The 14,176-nt window shown below is 47.2% G+C and overlaps 1 protein-coding gene across 1 annotated transcript in view; it reads right to left on the minus strand.

Annotated features, from left to right (window-relative positions):
- Positions 1–3,977: 3,977 nt before the first annotated feature.
- Positions 3,978–14,176, minus strand: part of SLC44A1 (solute carrier family 44 member 1) — an 81,476-nt gene continuing 71,277 nt past the window's right edge. Inside the window, exon 16 of the mRNA XM_057385183.1 lies at positions 3,978–4,040. Within this exon, the coding sequence (XP_057241166.1) occupies positions 4,032–4,040 (9 nt within the window). The 3' untranslated portion in view covers positions 3,978–4,031. The remainder of the gene's footprint in view (positions 4,041–14,176) is intronic.

The raw sequence follows: 14,176 nt of genomic DNA on the forward strand, positions 1-14,176 counted from the left end.
GGCCTGAGGAGGGAGGGCTGAGCGGGCAGCGCTCGGATGGGGCCGTGCCCGGCTCCCAATTCCCGCGGCAGGATGGATATCCCGCTGGAAACACCAGAGGGCAGCCGTGCCCCTGCCGGAGCGTCCTGCGGGGACAGCGCGCTGTGTCCCCACCGAGAGCACTGTGCGGGCGGGGCAGCAGCGCCCGCTCGGGATCTGCTCCCATCGGGCACGGGAAAAGAAAGGCAGTGTAGAATTCAACAGTCAAGGGCTTTGGTTAGGGACTGCAGTGTGTCGTGGGAGCTTGTTTTTTGATTTTTGAGGGTTTTTTTTTTGATTGATCCTCGCATTTCCAAGGTCTTCCCTTGCTGGGTATGTAGGAYAGATGACAGGGAGTTTATGGATTTGTTGTGAGTTGCAAAGTTCCATTGTGTGCATATGATTATCGGAATTTTATTGCAGGGATTGGCATTACTTGCTGTGCCTGCTTACACACTTTATTTACTGTATGTACTTCTATGTCAACATAAACCACATTTGCTTATGTAGTACACTGTGTGAGCAGGGGAGGGTGTTTGTGATGAATCAGTCAGAAGATGACATGTCATTTTACTCTTTCCACACAGGACAGAGGGTTCGGGGTTTTTTTTTGTGGGTTTTTTTTTTTTTTTGGTTGTTGTTTGTTTTTTCTTTTGTTGGTTTTTTAATGGTTTTTTGTTTTGTTTTGTGTGTTTACTTTATTTTTTTTTTTGTGTCTGTTTTGAAAAGATTCAGATTTCAGTCAAAAAGTGATTTGGGCGAGATACTCCCAAAAGAAAGGTTTAGAATCATGACCACAAAGACTAGGAAATAACCATGTCAGACTGCAGGTCCAGGTCATACAGTAACCAGAACATACTTACAGATCCACTACAACAGCTACAGTCCTTGTGCCATCACTACCTGTCTTGCCTGTCTGCACAACGCAATGGGAAGTGGAATGTAAAACTCTGAACCCAAAAATCAGAAGAATTTTAAAAGGAACAAATCTCGGAGAACCACTTTGTATGAAAAAGGTATGCACATCCAGTAAACATATATATATATATATATATATATATATACATATATATATTATACACATCCAGTAAAAATACTTAACCTACAGAAGTCTTTGATTTTTCTTTTGCGTTAATTGCATGTGCACAACTGTTGATTGATACCATTAAGTTCTCCATCTCCAAAATACAGTTATACCCTGACTGAGGTTATTGTTATGTTAGTCCATTAGGAGGGATGTTTGGCCAGCTGCACTGCTCAGGAGACGCGTCGCTGGACTACCAGGAGACAATTCATTGGAAGTGAGACAGAAACAAAGAGCAGCAATGCCATCAACTCTTGGAAGAGGCACTGCCATTGGGGCTTTGGAAGGAGACAGGCTTGTTCAGACTTTTTTAATGACAGTGGGAAGTCTTGTCACTGAAAATGTCCACTGCCAAGTACATCACCCCTGATACACTCTAAGGGGAAGCACTACTTTGCAACTACTTTGAACAAGACTCATTTCTGGATTTTGAAAATTTCTTTCCCAACTCAAGTCAAAATTACACATTGTACAGYAGTGGTTCCTGATCCCTCAACTGACCTCTCAGAGAACAAGGGGCTCTGAATCCACCTTCAACAGAAGCCTGGCTAACCAGGCTACTCCTGCAGTTTGACACAGTCCCCTACTCGAGCAGAAGCAAAACAGGCCTGTTGTTATKAATATATATCTCTATCTTCCTACCATTTTAACAGGAAAAAAGGAAGATGCTGGGAGCATTGATGACAGTGCTTCTCACAGCAAGCTGGACAAACACAATGATCCTGAAATGGAGCATATGGGAAGGCGTGAGCTTTAATAGCCATTTGTGGTTTTTCTTATATTTGCTTCTAAAATCTGAGATTGCACCTTCCCTTCTAGCAGGTTTTTGGGGTTAGGTGGTTCAGTAAAGCAGCTCCATATTATCAGGTGGGTATCCTGGGCTGGGCAGGTGGGAGCTTTGGGCAGCTGGGCTCAGCCACATCATCACTGCAATCCGGTTTCCTTGACTTGGGGTAGAAGCAGATGTGTAAATACCTCCAAGCAGAGCTCTGCTCCTTCTTGAAGCAAGGGACTGTTGGAATAAMAAGGGATGATGGGCTCTCAGAGTAGATCCTTTTTCTCTTGATTGGGAAGAAAAAACTAAAGAGAAAAAAATAATACAGCATCAGGCAGAAAATGTGTCAMAACTTCATTGCTTTTTATTAACCCAATTCTGGACTGGAAAGCCCAGCCCTGGGCCCGGTACTTCTCTGCTCCTCAGTGATACCCCCGAGGGAGTGGATAGCAAGCAAGAGAAAGAGGAAATCCCAGGGCAGCAGCCATAGGARCAACAAACCCACAAACCGCTGTAATGAATTAGACCCCTCCAACTCCACCAACGAGGAAAGAGGAGGGCCCATGCACACAGCATTAGTTACTGACCACAGAGACACAGAATAGCGGGGYGCGCTGCGCCAGAGCCGCGCTGCTTTGGGGCTCCAGGAGCACCGGGAATGGAGCGGAGCCTGCGGCTGGACAATGACCCGGGATCCCTCTGCCAGCCCGGCCGAGAGGGGCAGGACAGCCCCCCGACCCCACACCGCCAAGGGCAGCACCCCCAGCCGCGGGAATGCTCTCCACAAAACCGAGCTCGTCACCACGAGCCAGTGACACACTCAGGAAAGGCACTGATTGTTTATCCCAGAGCTGCGCAAGGCTGGTGGTATTCCACAGGCGGAGCGCGCCCTGCCGGACCTTCCGCTGCRCTATTTCCAGGCAGAAAGTTGGGAGTCAGTGACTTCCCAAGCCCAGCCCCGCAATCACGCTTAGCTCGGAAATTTCCATACGTTCCACACTCCGGATAACTCGTACGCATGCTCAGGGGAAGGCTCTTCACCTGGCCAGGGTGTGACTTACAGGCGTGATTTTTAATATTAAAATGATCACAGTTCAGGTATAGGATACATGGTCCGTGTATCGCAAAAGATATCAATGCATACAATAAACAAATTTACATCCACATCTTGATTTGCTGCATCGCCCATCGGTTCCCGGATGTCCCGAACCAGGCGCTGATAGCCGCTCTCAGCTCCATGGATTAGGTCTGCTTTCTTGCTGATCGGGCTCGAAAGTGTACAAAAATCTAACACCGGAGCACATCCCGATTTTAGGCAGTCTTGACACATTCCACAGCTTGCGACAKGAGGGCAGTTTCGCCCTGCCCCCGGCGGCGGGCACAAGCCCTCCCTGCTCCAGGATACCCGCTGGGATTGCGCAGCGGAGAGAATCGAGAGTGCGCTGCTGTGGAATCGCGGATCCGAGCTCGGGGTGCTCCAGAGCGGGGAGCCTGTGCCCATACCCCATACCCAGCGTGTCGTGTGGGATCGCAGCAGCTGCAATCACATGTCAGCCTGTGCTGTCCTGCCATGTGATCCTTGRGATCCCTTTCAASCCCAGTCATTCTATAGATAAATATTGTATACACGTGTTACCTTGCTGGATCACAGAGCTCACTAATCCAAGTTCTAAAAAATTTAAAAAATTATGACACCACAATGTTGAAAGGAAATATTAATTTCATAATGTTGGGKTTTGATAGAGATATAGCCACAAAACAGCCATTGGACTGGAGTGCATTTTTRTGGTTTTACAGCAGCTTTGAGAACCTGGTATTAAAATGCATCGTGCTGGTATTAAAATGCACGATGCTGGTATTAAAATGGTATCAACACACTTGTGCCATCTCTGGGACGCTGCCCTGCTGTGAATTTTGTTCCTCTGATACTGGCTGTTTCTGTTGGGTGAGGCAGGTTTCAAAAGGGCCCAGCTGATTAGAAGTTGGCCTTTAATTTTGCTTAACTACTGTGAATTTAATCCTCTGCCCCACCCATGCACCTCCTGCCCCTCCTCCTTCTCTGACAGAGGGAATTCTTCTGAACACAGGATATATCGATATAGGTAGGATATCTCCAAACACCTAAACACCACTCCAATAGAGTCGAGGGGGAGTTCATGAGAGCTGCAGGAAAGAAACAGAAGATCCATTAGCTGAAAACAAAATACATTGCTCAGGAGCCACCCCTCTATGGAGATGAAGACTGAGTTCTTCAAATGACATAATTTTGTCAGTTTGTGAAGTTGCTCCTGTCATGCCAAAGTGCCTATTGGAATAAGTTTTGACCATGTCAAAAAGCAGTGAATAAGTTCRCTTTCTCAGCCACTGCCTATAAAGGCTTGGCCCAGAGCCACACAGTTCAAAAGTCACTTCATATTTAAAACCAGATTTTGAAAGGCCTGCAGCTAGCCAGGAGCAGAAACAAGACAGGGTGAGGAGATAGAGCAGGGAGGATCAGAGGCAGCAGCAAGAGAAAGAGCAGAGAAAGGGAGCATTTTCRCCTGGCATGGACACAAGCACACCTGGGAAAAGGCTCTGCTGCTGCCTCTTTTCTCAGTGAGGAGTGAGGAGGCAGGAGGTAAGGAGATAGAAATAGGAGCTCTCAGCTCCAGGGACAGATTTGCTGGAATTCTCCAGTGGAAAGGCCAGTTACAGCGTGGAAGAGAAGGAGTGTATTTAGTGAGCTTTTCAAGGCTTCATGCACTTTGCTGAGCTCTACACTCAGCTGCAGCCCCCCAGCTGTTAAAACCTCAGGAATACTGTTTATCCAGATTGCCACCAGGAATCTCCCATTCAATATAAAAGGTTCCCAAGTCAAATTGAAGGCAGTGTCTTTTGTCCCCATGGCACATGGCTGCTAGTGCCAGTCACTGCTGCTGCCATGCCTGCCTTCACGTTGCGAAAAAAGACAAGGCACAGTTTGGAGGATGAAAGGCTCCTTAAAGCTGAATTAGCAAGAATTAGCTGCTGTCCTCTTAATGGGCTCAACACCTTCTAATCCTGCTTTTGCACTGCAGACTGGCTGGCCCTCGTCACCTGTGAAATGCGTACACTCTGCAGGCGCTGTTGTGTGCCACAAAAGGCTTGTGGACACCAAAAGCTGTGGTTCTGTGACACCCCTGCCTTGTGGCAGCAAGGTGGCCCGGGCTCTGGGCAGGTGGCTGCAAATCCCCAGCTGGTGGCACTGTGTCTTCGCCAGTCTGCTGTCTGCAGGAGAGCGGTGACATCCCTGCCTGTGACCGGCGCCATGGTCCATGACCTGCCACTGTTACCCTCAAATTAACACTGAACGGGGCTGCTGGATAAAACTTTGCAGAGGAGGAGCTCTTGGCACACAGAGACTGTAGCCTGGGACAACGGAGCTAGAGGTTGTGACATGGACATTATGGAAAAATTCACATCACCAGAGGTTTGAGCCCAAAAAGGAGACAGAGGAGTCCTGTTAACTTTATTCATGGGCAAAGGGAGAGGCCACGGGGCATTTCCCCATGGGGTCTCTCAAACGGTTGGAGGATGCAGTCTTCTTTTTATCCTAATTTTCTGGCTGCATCACCCTCTTTCTTTCCCTGCTGGCTAAGGTACTTGGAACGTGCAGACTTCTGGACCTGCCTAGTCTATGCCCTCCTTAATTTGCACCCCTTTTTTGTATATTAACTGATATTCATAGTTCTGTTAAATCTCTGTTCTTCTTCCCTAAGTTCAGGAATTTAGAATGAACTTGGCTGAGCAGCAGTCCACATCAATTAGTGACATTTTCTGAAACTGATGGTTTCTCCTGTTTCTTCCTTATCTACAAGTCCCTGGCCCTAACCACAAGCAGATTCACACAGTCGGTTTGTGAAGACACATTCATGTGTCTTTTCTTACTCCTTCCAACAGCAGTCCTGGCTCTCTCTTCAGGAGCTGTGGGAGGTCTGAAAGCCTGAGGAGCAGCTGGTGACAGCTCCACATCTCCTCCCTAGGACAGCCAGCTATGACTGCAGCCCATCATCAGTGCTTTCTAGTAAAGAAAGATGCAGCCAGATCTGTCCCACTTCCCCCTGGTGTCTGCTGCTCCCTGGGTCAGAACGAGCCAGGCTGCCACCAYGGTGACCACTCTGATCAGTGAAGAAGCTCCACAGCATGCTCCTGTAGAAGGTGCAGCTGTTGCCACAGATCTGCAATTCAGACATGCCTTRCGTGAAAAGCGTGCCATTTCATGGCCAGCTGATCAATTGGGTGGTTTGCTGATCACTGACAAGCATTTATAATCAATAGCATTTTTTACTGAACCCTCCTGGRGGCATGTCCTCTTTAGTAGGGGCAATTTTGATCAGGCAAGTAGAGTTTTACCAAAGCTGTAGAGAGCATTTGAACCACTTTGTAAACAAAATGCTATGTATTTAAAACACCAGTCACTTTAGGGCACTCTTGCTTTTCATCTGAAAAGTGCAGTGAAATCCTACTGGAATGGATGTCAGTCTCCCCCCATGTTACTGTGTGGTGTGCAGTRCCTAACTTCCTCCTGGCTTCTCAGAGTGAACGCTTCAACTAAATCATAGTGTTTAAATTATAACGGAACCCAAGAGCAAACACATTCTAAAACAAAGCTTTATGATTTTTTAGATCTGTATCTATCTATCTATCCTGAACGAAATGTGGACAGACTGTATTTATGGGTTTGTTGCCTGTACCAATGAGGGACCCTGCAACTAGCAATTCCACTTAAATGCTACTTGAAGAATGCACTAAAACACACCATGGATTAAGTCCTTTGGGTCCCTGTTCAAATCATTTTAGGGTGACATGGTTAAAATTACCTGATTGTAGATATCTGCTCTCCACTCTGCTTGTGGTGCAATTAAGTAGCAGGGGGCAGAGCCCAGTGCAGTTGAAATGCCACCATAACGTTTCATTTTGGAGTCCAGCCGCTGGTTTACCAAGCATTGCACAGTGACCTCCCCTTCACAGAGACGGGAACTGCAGGAAGGACACACAAGGAGGTAGCAATGCATCCAGGTCTTGTTGCTAGCATTTAGGTACAAATGTGGATCAAAGTTTAAAACAGCAGCARCACTACATGGCCATGGACTGATCTTTAAAAGGCAGGACAGAGATTGGCAGCTGCTGTCATTTGCCTGCCTTCCCTGAAGATACTCGGGCAAGCCAGAGCTGCAGAATGCACACAGCTTCCATTTTCTTTCCWCAAGGATGTGGAGGACAAAAGTGAGACGGACAAAGCCCGTCTTTAAAAAGTCTTAGAGTGTGAGACGGACAAATCTGATGTCTGGCTTGAAAAAGAATGGAGAGACAGAGAGAGGAAAAGATGGGGAACTTTGTCCCAGATGGAAGAAGCAGGAATCACTGCACAACCATTATTGTGTAGCAACTCCCTTTCCAGGTGGGCTGGAAGAGAAGTCTCAGGCAGGCCAGGTCTGGGTGGGGGAGAGGTTGGCTCCCAGAAATGGAGCCAAGGCTGGGGCCAAGGGCTTGTGCTTGGAAAATCACAGACAACAGCAGAGAACTGAATGGAGGCACAGCTGGGCGATGTTTGGGTGAGAGGAGAGAAGGGGGTGTAAAGTAAACAAAAAATGGCTGAGCATATGCACAGCAGAAGCACAGGGTGAGTTTTATATGTGGCACAAAGATCAACTGTCTGCTCAAAGGAAAGAAAAAAACAGGACTGGAGTGATTGAGGAGAGGTAAAAAAGATTATTCAGGGGATGTGATCCTCAAGGACAAAAAGAGAGTTATGAAAGGGTTGACAGTCACATTCCTTCACTTCTATAAAGGCAGTGTTGCACATTTGTGTGACCACTTCAGGAAGCCGTAATGGATGAAGCATCTGACCCTTTAACTTCTCAGATCTTGCAGTGAATTCTGGCTGCACAGGAAAAGAAGATTCGCAGCAGGAAAAAACCACAGCAGTTTTTGGGCTTAGTGAGCCATAACCCTCCTTAAGCACAAGAAGCTGGGAAGCATGAAAGGGTGCTCTAATCCTGTCCTACACTTACTGTTTCTGAACTCAGAGGCAGCAGACCACCTTTGCCCCAAACGTGAATTTTCAGCTRCCTCCTGCAGAGCAATAACCTCTGGTGCATCATCCTGGGCTGCAGTGTGATAAGCCAGCCGAGGAGTCAAGGACAGGAGCTGGAGGAGGTCAGGCAGTGCTTTGTGCACCCTCTCCTGACTCTGGGCTGGGCCAGTCGGGAGATGAGCTGCTCATCTGTTCACATTTTTGGCAGCACTCATAGGCTGGYGGTATCAGCACAGAAACCACGCCAGGCATGAGCACCACAGGCTGTGGGGCACACAAATGATGACACAAATCAGCTCTGCCTTGGAAGAGGAGGGAGGTGGGGGCACACAGGGCTGGCAGCTGTCACAAGGTCATCAAGCTGGCAATAGTCCTTCAGGCAAGAGGCTGGCAAAGCTCACAGCAGGCCTGGCACAGTGGGGAGAACATCCTCAGGGCAGGCTCAGAATGCAGAGGGGGCACTGAGAGAACAGTCAGAAAGGGTCGGTGCAAACCACACCACCCAACTGCAGCACCACTTCTCATCTCAGGACTTGGCTTTCCAGAGCTGGGGCTGGTCCAAGAGGTGCCTTTGAAGACTGGACACTTTATTGCACTGGGATTATTTTTGTGGTGAAAGATTTCACGTCATGGGCTCTGAGGAGATGAACCGCCCTTTGCTGGCTTGTTAAAAACCCAGATAAGATATAAAAGAGAGAAGTTTGTTCTTACAGAAGAAACTACAGGAGAAAAACATATTATTTCCTTTCAGGGAGCTGCACTCAGTCTCCATCTGAAACTGTGAGAGAGAGCACCATTGGTAGGGAGCTTCCAAACCTAGGGAGTGCTGTGCACCCATGTATGCTGTGGGAAGCAGTTGTAAATTGTTGAGGCATTAAAGGGCTAGAACTACATTCCCTCAGGAGCTCTGAGCTGCTGATGAGATCCAGCAGCCCAAGCTACCTCCATTTTCCAGGAGCTCGAACAGTCCAGCACAGCCAGTTTGGTTTCCTGATTTCATGTACAGGGGAAAGAACAGGCCCAGTGCCCCACAGGAGTAAATATGGCTCAATGCACGCTGCATTGAGCCGAGTGGAATTATTTATGGAGGATACAGCAAAGCCACTGTGCAGCTGAACAGCCACCGTGTTTCTCCCGGCTGAGCTCTGTGAGGGAAGCTGTGGGCAGCCTAAAACCTTCACAGCTGGCATGTGTAACCATGCCCTTCTGTCTCTGCTTGGGGGAAGGGGACATGGAAAATTTTCTCATCAGCACGGGTCTGAGCACAGAAATTGCTCCTGCTGAGAGTCCCCAGTGAAAATCACTTGCTGGCTTCTTTCTAATGTTGCTTAATAGAATGTGCAATGAGTTTCAGTGAATACGCATTTCCTGTTATGCTATTTTGGTGTCAAAATTACTCTATCAGCAGCCCGTTTATAATGGGGTTAGGATGGAGCACTGATCTTATTAGCTAATTGTGCTTGCTACTCTGTGGCTCTTTATTTCACAGCCACACTACAATGGCTTGCTGATGGGCTCTGCAGTCAGGATACTTCTAATTCCCCCTGGATTTCATTATTGTGACTGCAAAGGWAGGAACAGAATAGCAGATGAAGCTGTTGCTGTTTAGGCTTATGATGCTGCCTGTGCCTTGTGCTGAGCTGTGCCCTTAGGCTGAACAAGTTGGCAGGACTCATCTGGAAGAGTGAATACAAAAATTTTGTATTTTTCTAGGTTTTGTGATACAAAAAAAAATTAACCCTTTGACTCAGGAGCAGCTGCTTGGTTTTTGTTTTTTGGGTTTTTTTAAATTTTTTTTTCCAAAGAGTAGACTACTTCAGTGTGGAGTACTAATAATTTTTAATAGCTTCCACCAGCACAAGCACACCGCAGGTACATCTGGACACATGTGACATACTCAGCACCCCTTGCCTGATGCAGGTTACTACTATCACACCAAGGTGCTCTGAGTCCTGGCCTGCAGCACTGCACAATTTCTTACCACGCCTTCTGGAGAGATCCGGCAGCAAACACAGCTTTTCCTGCCTTGTGAAAGCCAAGGGAGGGTCTCTCTAAAAGCTCCTTCTGTGGCAAATACAACGATGCTCAGACAGCAGGAGCTCATTTGTCTTCATAAGTCTTTTCCAAGTACCTCCATGCAAATGCTTAATTCTAGCCAAAGCAACTTAGGGTTTTGTTTTTTTTTTAATTTCCAGGGGCAGTCATGCTCATTACAGCAGTTGTAATTGCTAGAGGCAAGTACAAATTCTCACTCTGCAAACATTCCACTGCCATCCCTCTGGTAAGCATGGAATAGATAATACTCTTGGACCCCCTCTAAGCTTTCCAGCAGTGTACTTCTGAGGAGGGTCCCTGAGTTCTGGCACCTAATTTCTGCTTATTGCCCTTTCCATAGTGGCTTTTCCACTGTCTTTTTCCCACTTAYTGTTTTTCCAGCCTGATCCCTCCASAAAGGTTAGCTGGAAAACATATGCAGACCTCAGTGGGAGTGGGCAGAGCTACAACATACAAACACAAGGCTCCTCTACAGCAGCCTGGACACCAAACAAGGCTTTGCCATTGCTGGGACTTACCCCAATCAATGTCCTGCCTCTGGCTTGGCAGGTTATCAGTCCATTCCCTCCTTCCCCCTACTTCCTTCACTATGTCAAGGCTGGAGCCCTTCTGGAGACCAACCACTCTAAGTGGCCACATATYAGATATTCAGCTTGCTTCAAACAAGAGTTGGTTTGCCCCCACGGCTCAAAACCTCAATGTGTGCTTTTCACTTGCCTTGTTATGTGCTATTCTCCAAGTAAATTCAGAGGGTGATTATGGAAAGGTGGGAGGCCCTGGCCCATGAACACAGTGAACAGAAAATCAGGCTTCTGTATAGTTCTCCTACACTCTTCAAGCTTTGATTTTTTATTATTTCTTTAAGAAGCCTAATAGCTTTTCAAGCTGTGCATATTCTGGGAAATTCAGACCAGCTAATGCTTATGCTGTTTTTTTGGGGGAGCAAATTATATTTTTATAAAGCTGTCAAGCTTCATCTTCGTCATAAACAGTGTGAACCTCACATGCTTTTCTGGCAGACKGGTCCTCTGCTGCAATGCAATACAGACCCTTGTGAGGTTTTCTTGTCCTTGTGTTGTCCYATAATGCACATATCCAACACCACAGCTTTCAAAAGTAAACTGTGATGCTCCTTGCATGGAAGAACTCCTCCACAGTCCTCCTACCCAACCTTTCAGAACAGGCAGCAAATTCATGCTTTGAAATCCCTTTACTTCATTCGGCAATGTTCAATATAAGGCACTAAAGTTATGTTTGTTGTCACTAGGGTTAGGCAGTTTTGAGATATTTGAAAGAGACCCAGCAGACCTTCCAACAAGTGGATGTTCCTACTTGCAGACAGCAGGCACAGTGAACTACCAGGACCCACTRAAGTACTGGCGGAGATTTACTAGTGGAGGACTGAATTTTCAGATATTTTAACTATCAGAAGAGGAATGAGGAATGAATCTGAGGTGTTCACGTCTGTATCACTTCCCTTGCATGGGGTGCARTTTCCACCCAATTCATTGCCTCTTGCAGCTGCTGAGAGGCATTTTTGGATCCCGGTTTCYCACACAGCCTTACCTGCCCCGATTTTGTTCATGTGTCCTTTTGCAGTATCCGAATGCTGACTGATCTTCAATGTACTCAGCCTTCATGGCATCCCCATCTTTGAGGAAAGGACAGCAAGTGTGGAGTCCCAGGCTACAGAGGAGGTCTGTAGTGGAGCAGCAGTGTGTTGGCCCCAGGCAGGTGCCTCTCTTACCTGGGGGCAAAGATGGGGGGACATGGTGGGCTCTGCAATCAGGAGAAGTGGCCAGACCACCGTGCTCCATCTGTAGCAAATGCTTATTGTCCAAGGTTTGTATTCAGGACGTAGTATTTAAAATGAGAATACAAGAGCAATCAAAAAAGGAATTAAAACCAGGTGACATCTTGCCACTAATTCTGGGACTTTGGYAGACTTTTTTCTTTTTTTTGGTAGGGCACAGGGTTCAGTCCTGTGATTTCTTCTTAGAGGACTTCAGTGTGAAATACCTGTTCACCCATTTCTTTCTCTCCCACTTGAGTACTGCCAGCTGAGGTAGTGAGATACAATTCAGTAGCTTCTGTCAGAAGCTTTATTTCTAGCTTTGACTGCTCTGGCAGGGGTCTCAGAAAATCTGCACTGGTGCTGGATTTTCTTTCACTTTATTTTTAGTGTATCTAAGGTAAACAAGAATAAGCACTAAATGAAGATTAYGGCAGCAGGTGTCAGAAAAACAGCCTTTTCAGTTTTTCTCTGTGTGGGAGTGTAAGCTCTATCACTTTCACACATTCGAAATTTAAATAGTAATTAGAAATCCTAAATAATCTCTCCCTGGGCACTAGCTAATCTTCATTAAGCATCTAAATACCAGTGACTAAAACTGGGTCAGCTCCTCAGTGGCCTGCAGTGGCAGGAAGGAGCCATGGCTGACTCCAGCAGCACAGGATCYGGTCTCCCTGGCTCAGAGAAGGAGCCCGTTTGCTGCCCATTAAATGCTGCATACAGAGGGCCCCATCCTCTACCCAYGGCAGGAGAGCTCCTTCAGCAGCCAAGCAGCTGTGCAGGCAAGGAGACTGGTCCTTCCTCTCCAGAGGGACAGCAGGGCCACTYGGGGAGCAGGGCTCTGAGGAAGCATCTGCCTGTGCTGTTCTGCAGTTGCCAATGCCAGGAGGGACAGAGTCCTGAGGCTAAGTGCTCAGAGGTACATGCCCATTGCATGCAGAATGTCTTGGCAGTGGGARCTGCTGTGTGGTTGAAGGAAGAATCGTGCTTCTGCAGCTCCAGTCCCCTGTCTCCAGGTCCCTTCCCACAGCAGGAGGGCAKGCTTTGCTTCCACATTCCAACACAGGACCCTAAAGTTTTCCTTCCAAGTCCCATGGAATGTCCCATTCAGTTCTCCCAGCAWATGCATCTCTTACTAGTCTTCTGCAGCCCACCTTTAGGTGCTTTTTTTTTTTTTTTCCCTATAAGTCATGAAACTCTTGTTTCAGAGCTGAGGGAAACTGCATTGATCTCTGCTAATGAGAGTGAAGAAAGCCAAAGAGTTCCTGTTCTGCAGTTCTGACACAGGCAAATCAGTGGAAACCAGACAGGATTATTACAACCCAACCTTTATGTTACAAGCCTCCTGCCCCTAACACTTCTACTGATGAAGGATATCTCTGGAGTCTCTCTTGCTCCATGCAACCAAACCCATCTAGCCAAGGAGCATCACTGTTAATAAACCATGAAATAGACACTCTGAGCCAAGGAGGCGTACCTGCAGAGGAGCTGCAGAACACTGATGTGCAGCAAAACACTCTGGGTCCACAGCATGGGACCCTGCCTGTGTGCACAGGTACTGCCTTAKGGCCTTATGGCTTATTCCTTTTCCTCCTGATGTTATTGACTGATTGCCACAACAGCATCAGTTTCTGTTTCAGAACTGGCAGTAGTTTCCAGATAAAGTAAACTGTCTTTTACAAAGGCAGTGCTGAAGTGATTTTCAGTAATAGAAGCAGAAGACACGGTTCAGCTTGGCTTATTAGTGCATTAGTGTATGAGAGTAAAAAAAATGGCAGCAAAGAAAGCAGGAATTTGCTGTGCCAATGGGATGGAGAGAAGAAGGAATCTTTGCAACTGCATGTGTCTCTGTTATTGCTTCTACTCACCACCCATCTTTAGCCATCCAAGCTTGTTAGAACAGCTGTGCAGGGTGGGGAGCATGTTCAGGACCTTGCAAAGCAAGTAAGTGATGCCACAAGAGGTGCTGTTCTGGGATATGTAATTTGCATTGGCTCATAATGCATAACAAGATTTCCTTCATGCCTTCCTACTCTTCATTGCCCCGTAGTTGTCCCGGTAAGGCAAAGCAGATGTTATGAGTCAGTATGCTCCAGATACCTATATGAGCCCTGAGCGTCCTGCAAGGACTCTTGTGCATGTGTGACCACAGCCTCCCCTTCCACAATGAAGGTTCCAGCTGTGTCTGTAAGTGACTGACCCTCAGCACATRCAGACCCTGTCAGACAGGCTGAGGAACGTGGTGATGGCTAAAACCATTGGCCTAAAGGGGCAGATTCCAACACACTGGAGAGAAGCTGAGGAGCACATGTCTGAGGATCAGTGAGAGAAGATCACTGAGATCAGGGAGAAGAAAGGCAGGAAAAATATCCTGCCTTAGCTCCACCAAACCCCATT

This window comes from Malurus melanocephalus, unplaced genomic scaffold (assembly GCF_030028575.1).
Source record: "Malurus melanocephalus ecotype Western Australia unplaced genomic scaffold, MMel_1.1 scaffold_15, whole genome shotgun sequence".
Lineage (NCBI taxonomy): Eukaryota > Metazoa > Chordata > Aves > Passeriformes > Maluridae > Malurus > Malurus melanocephalus.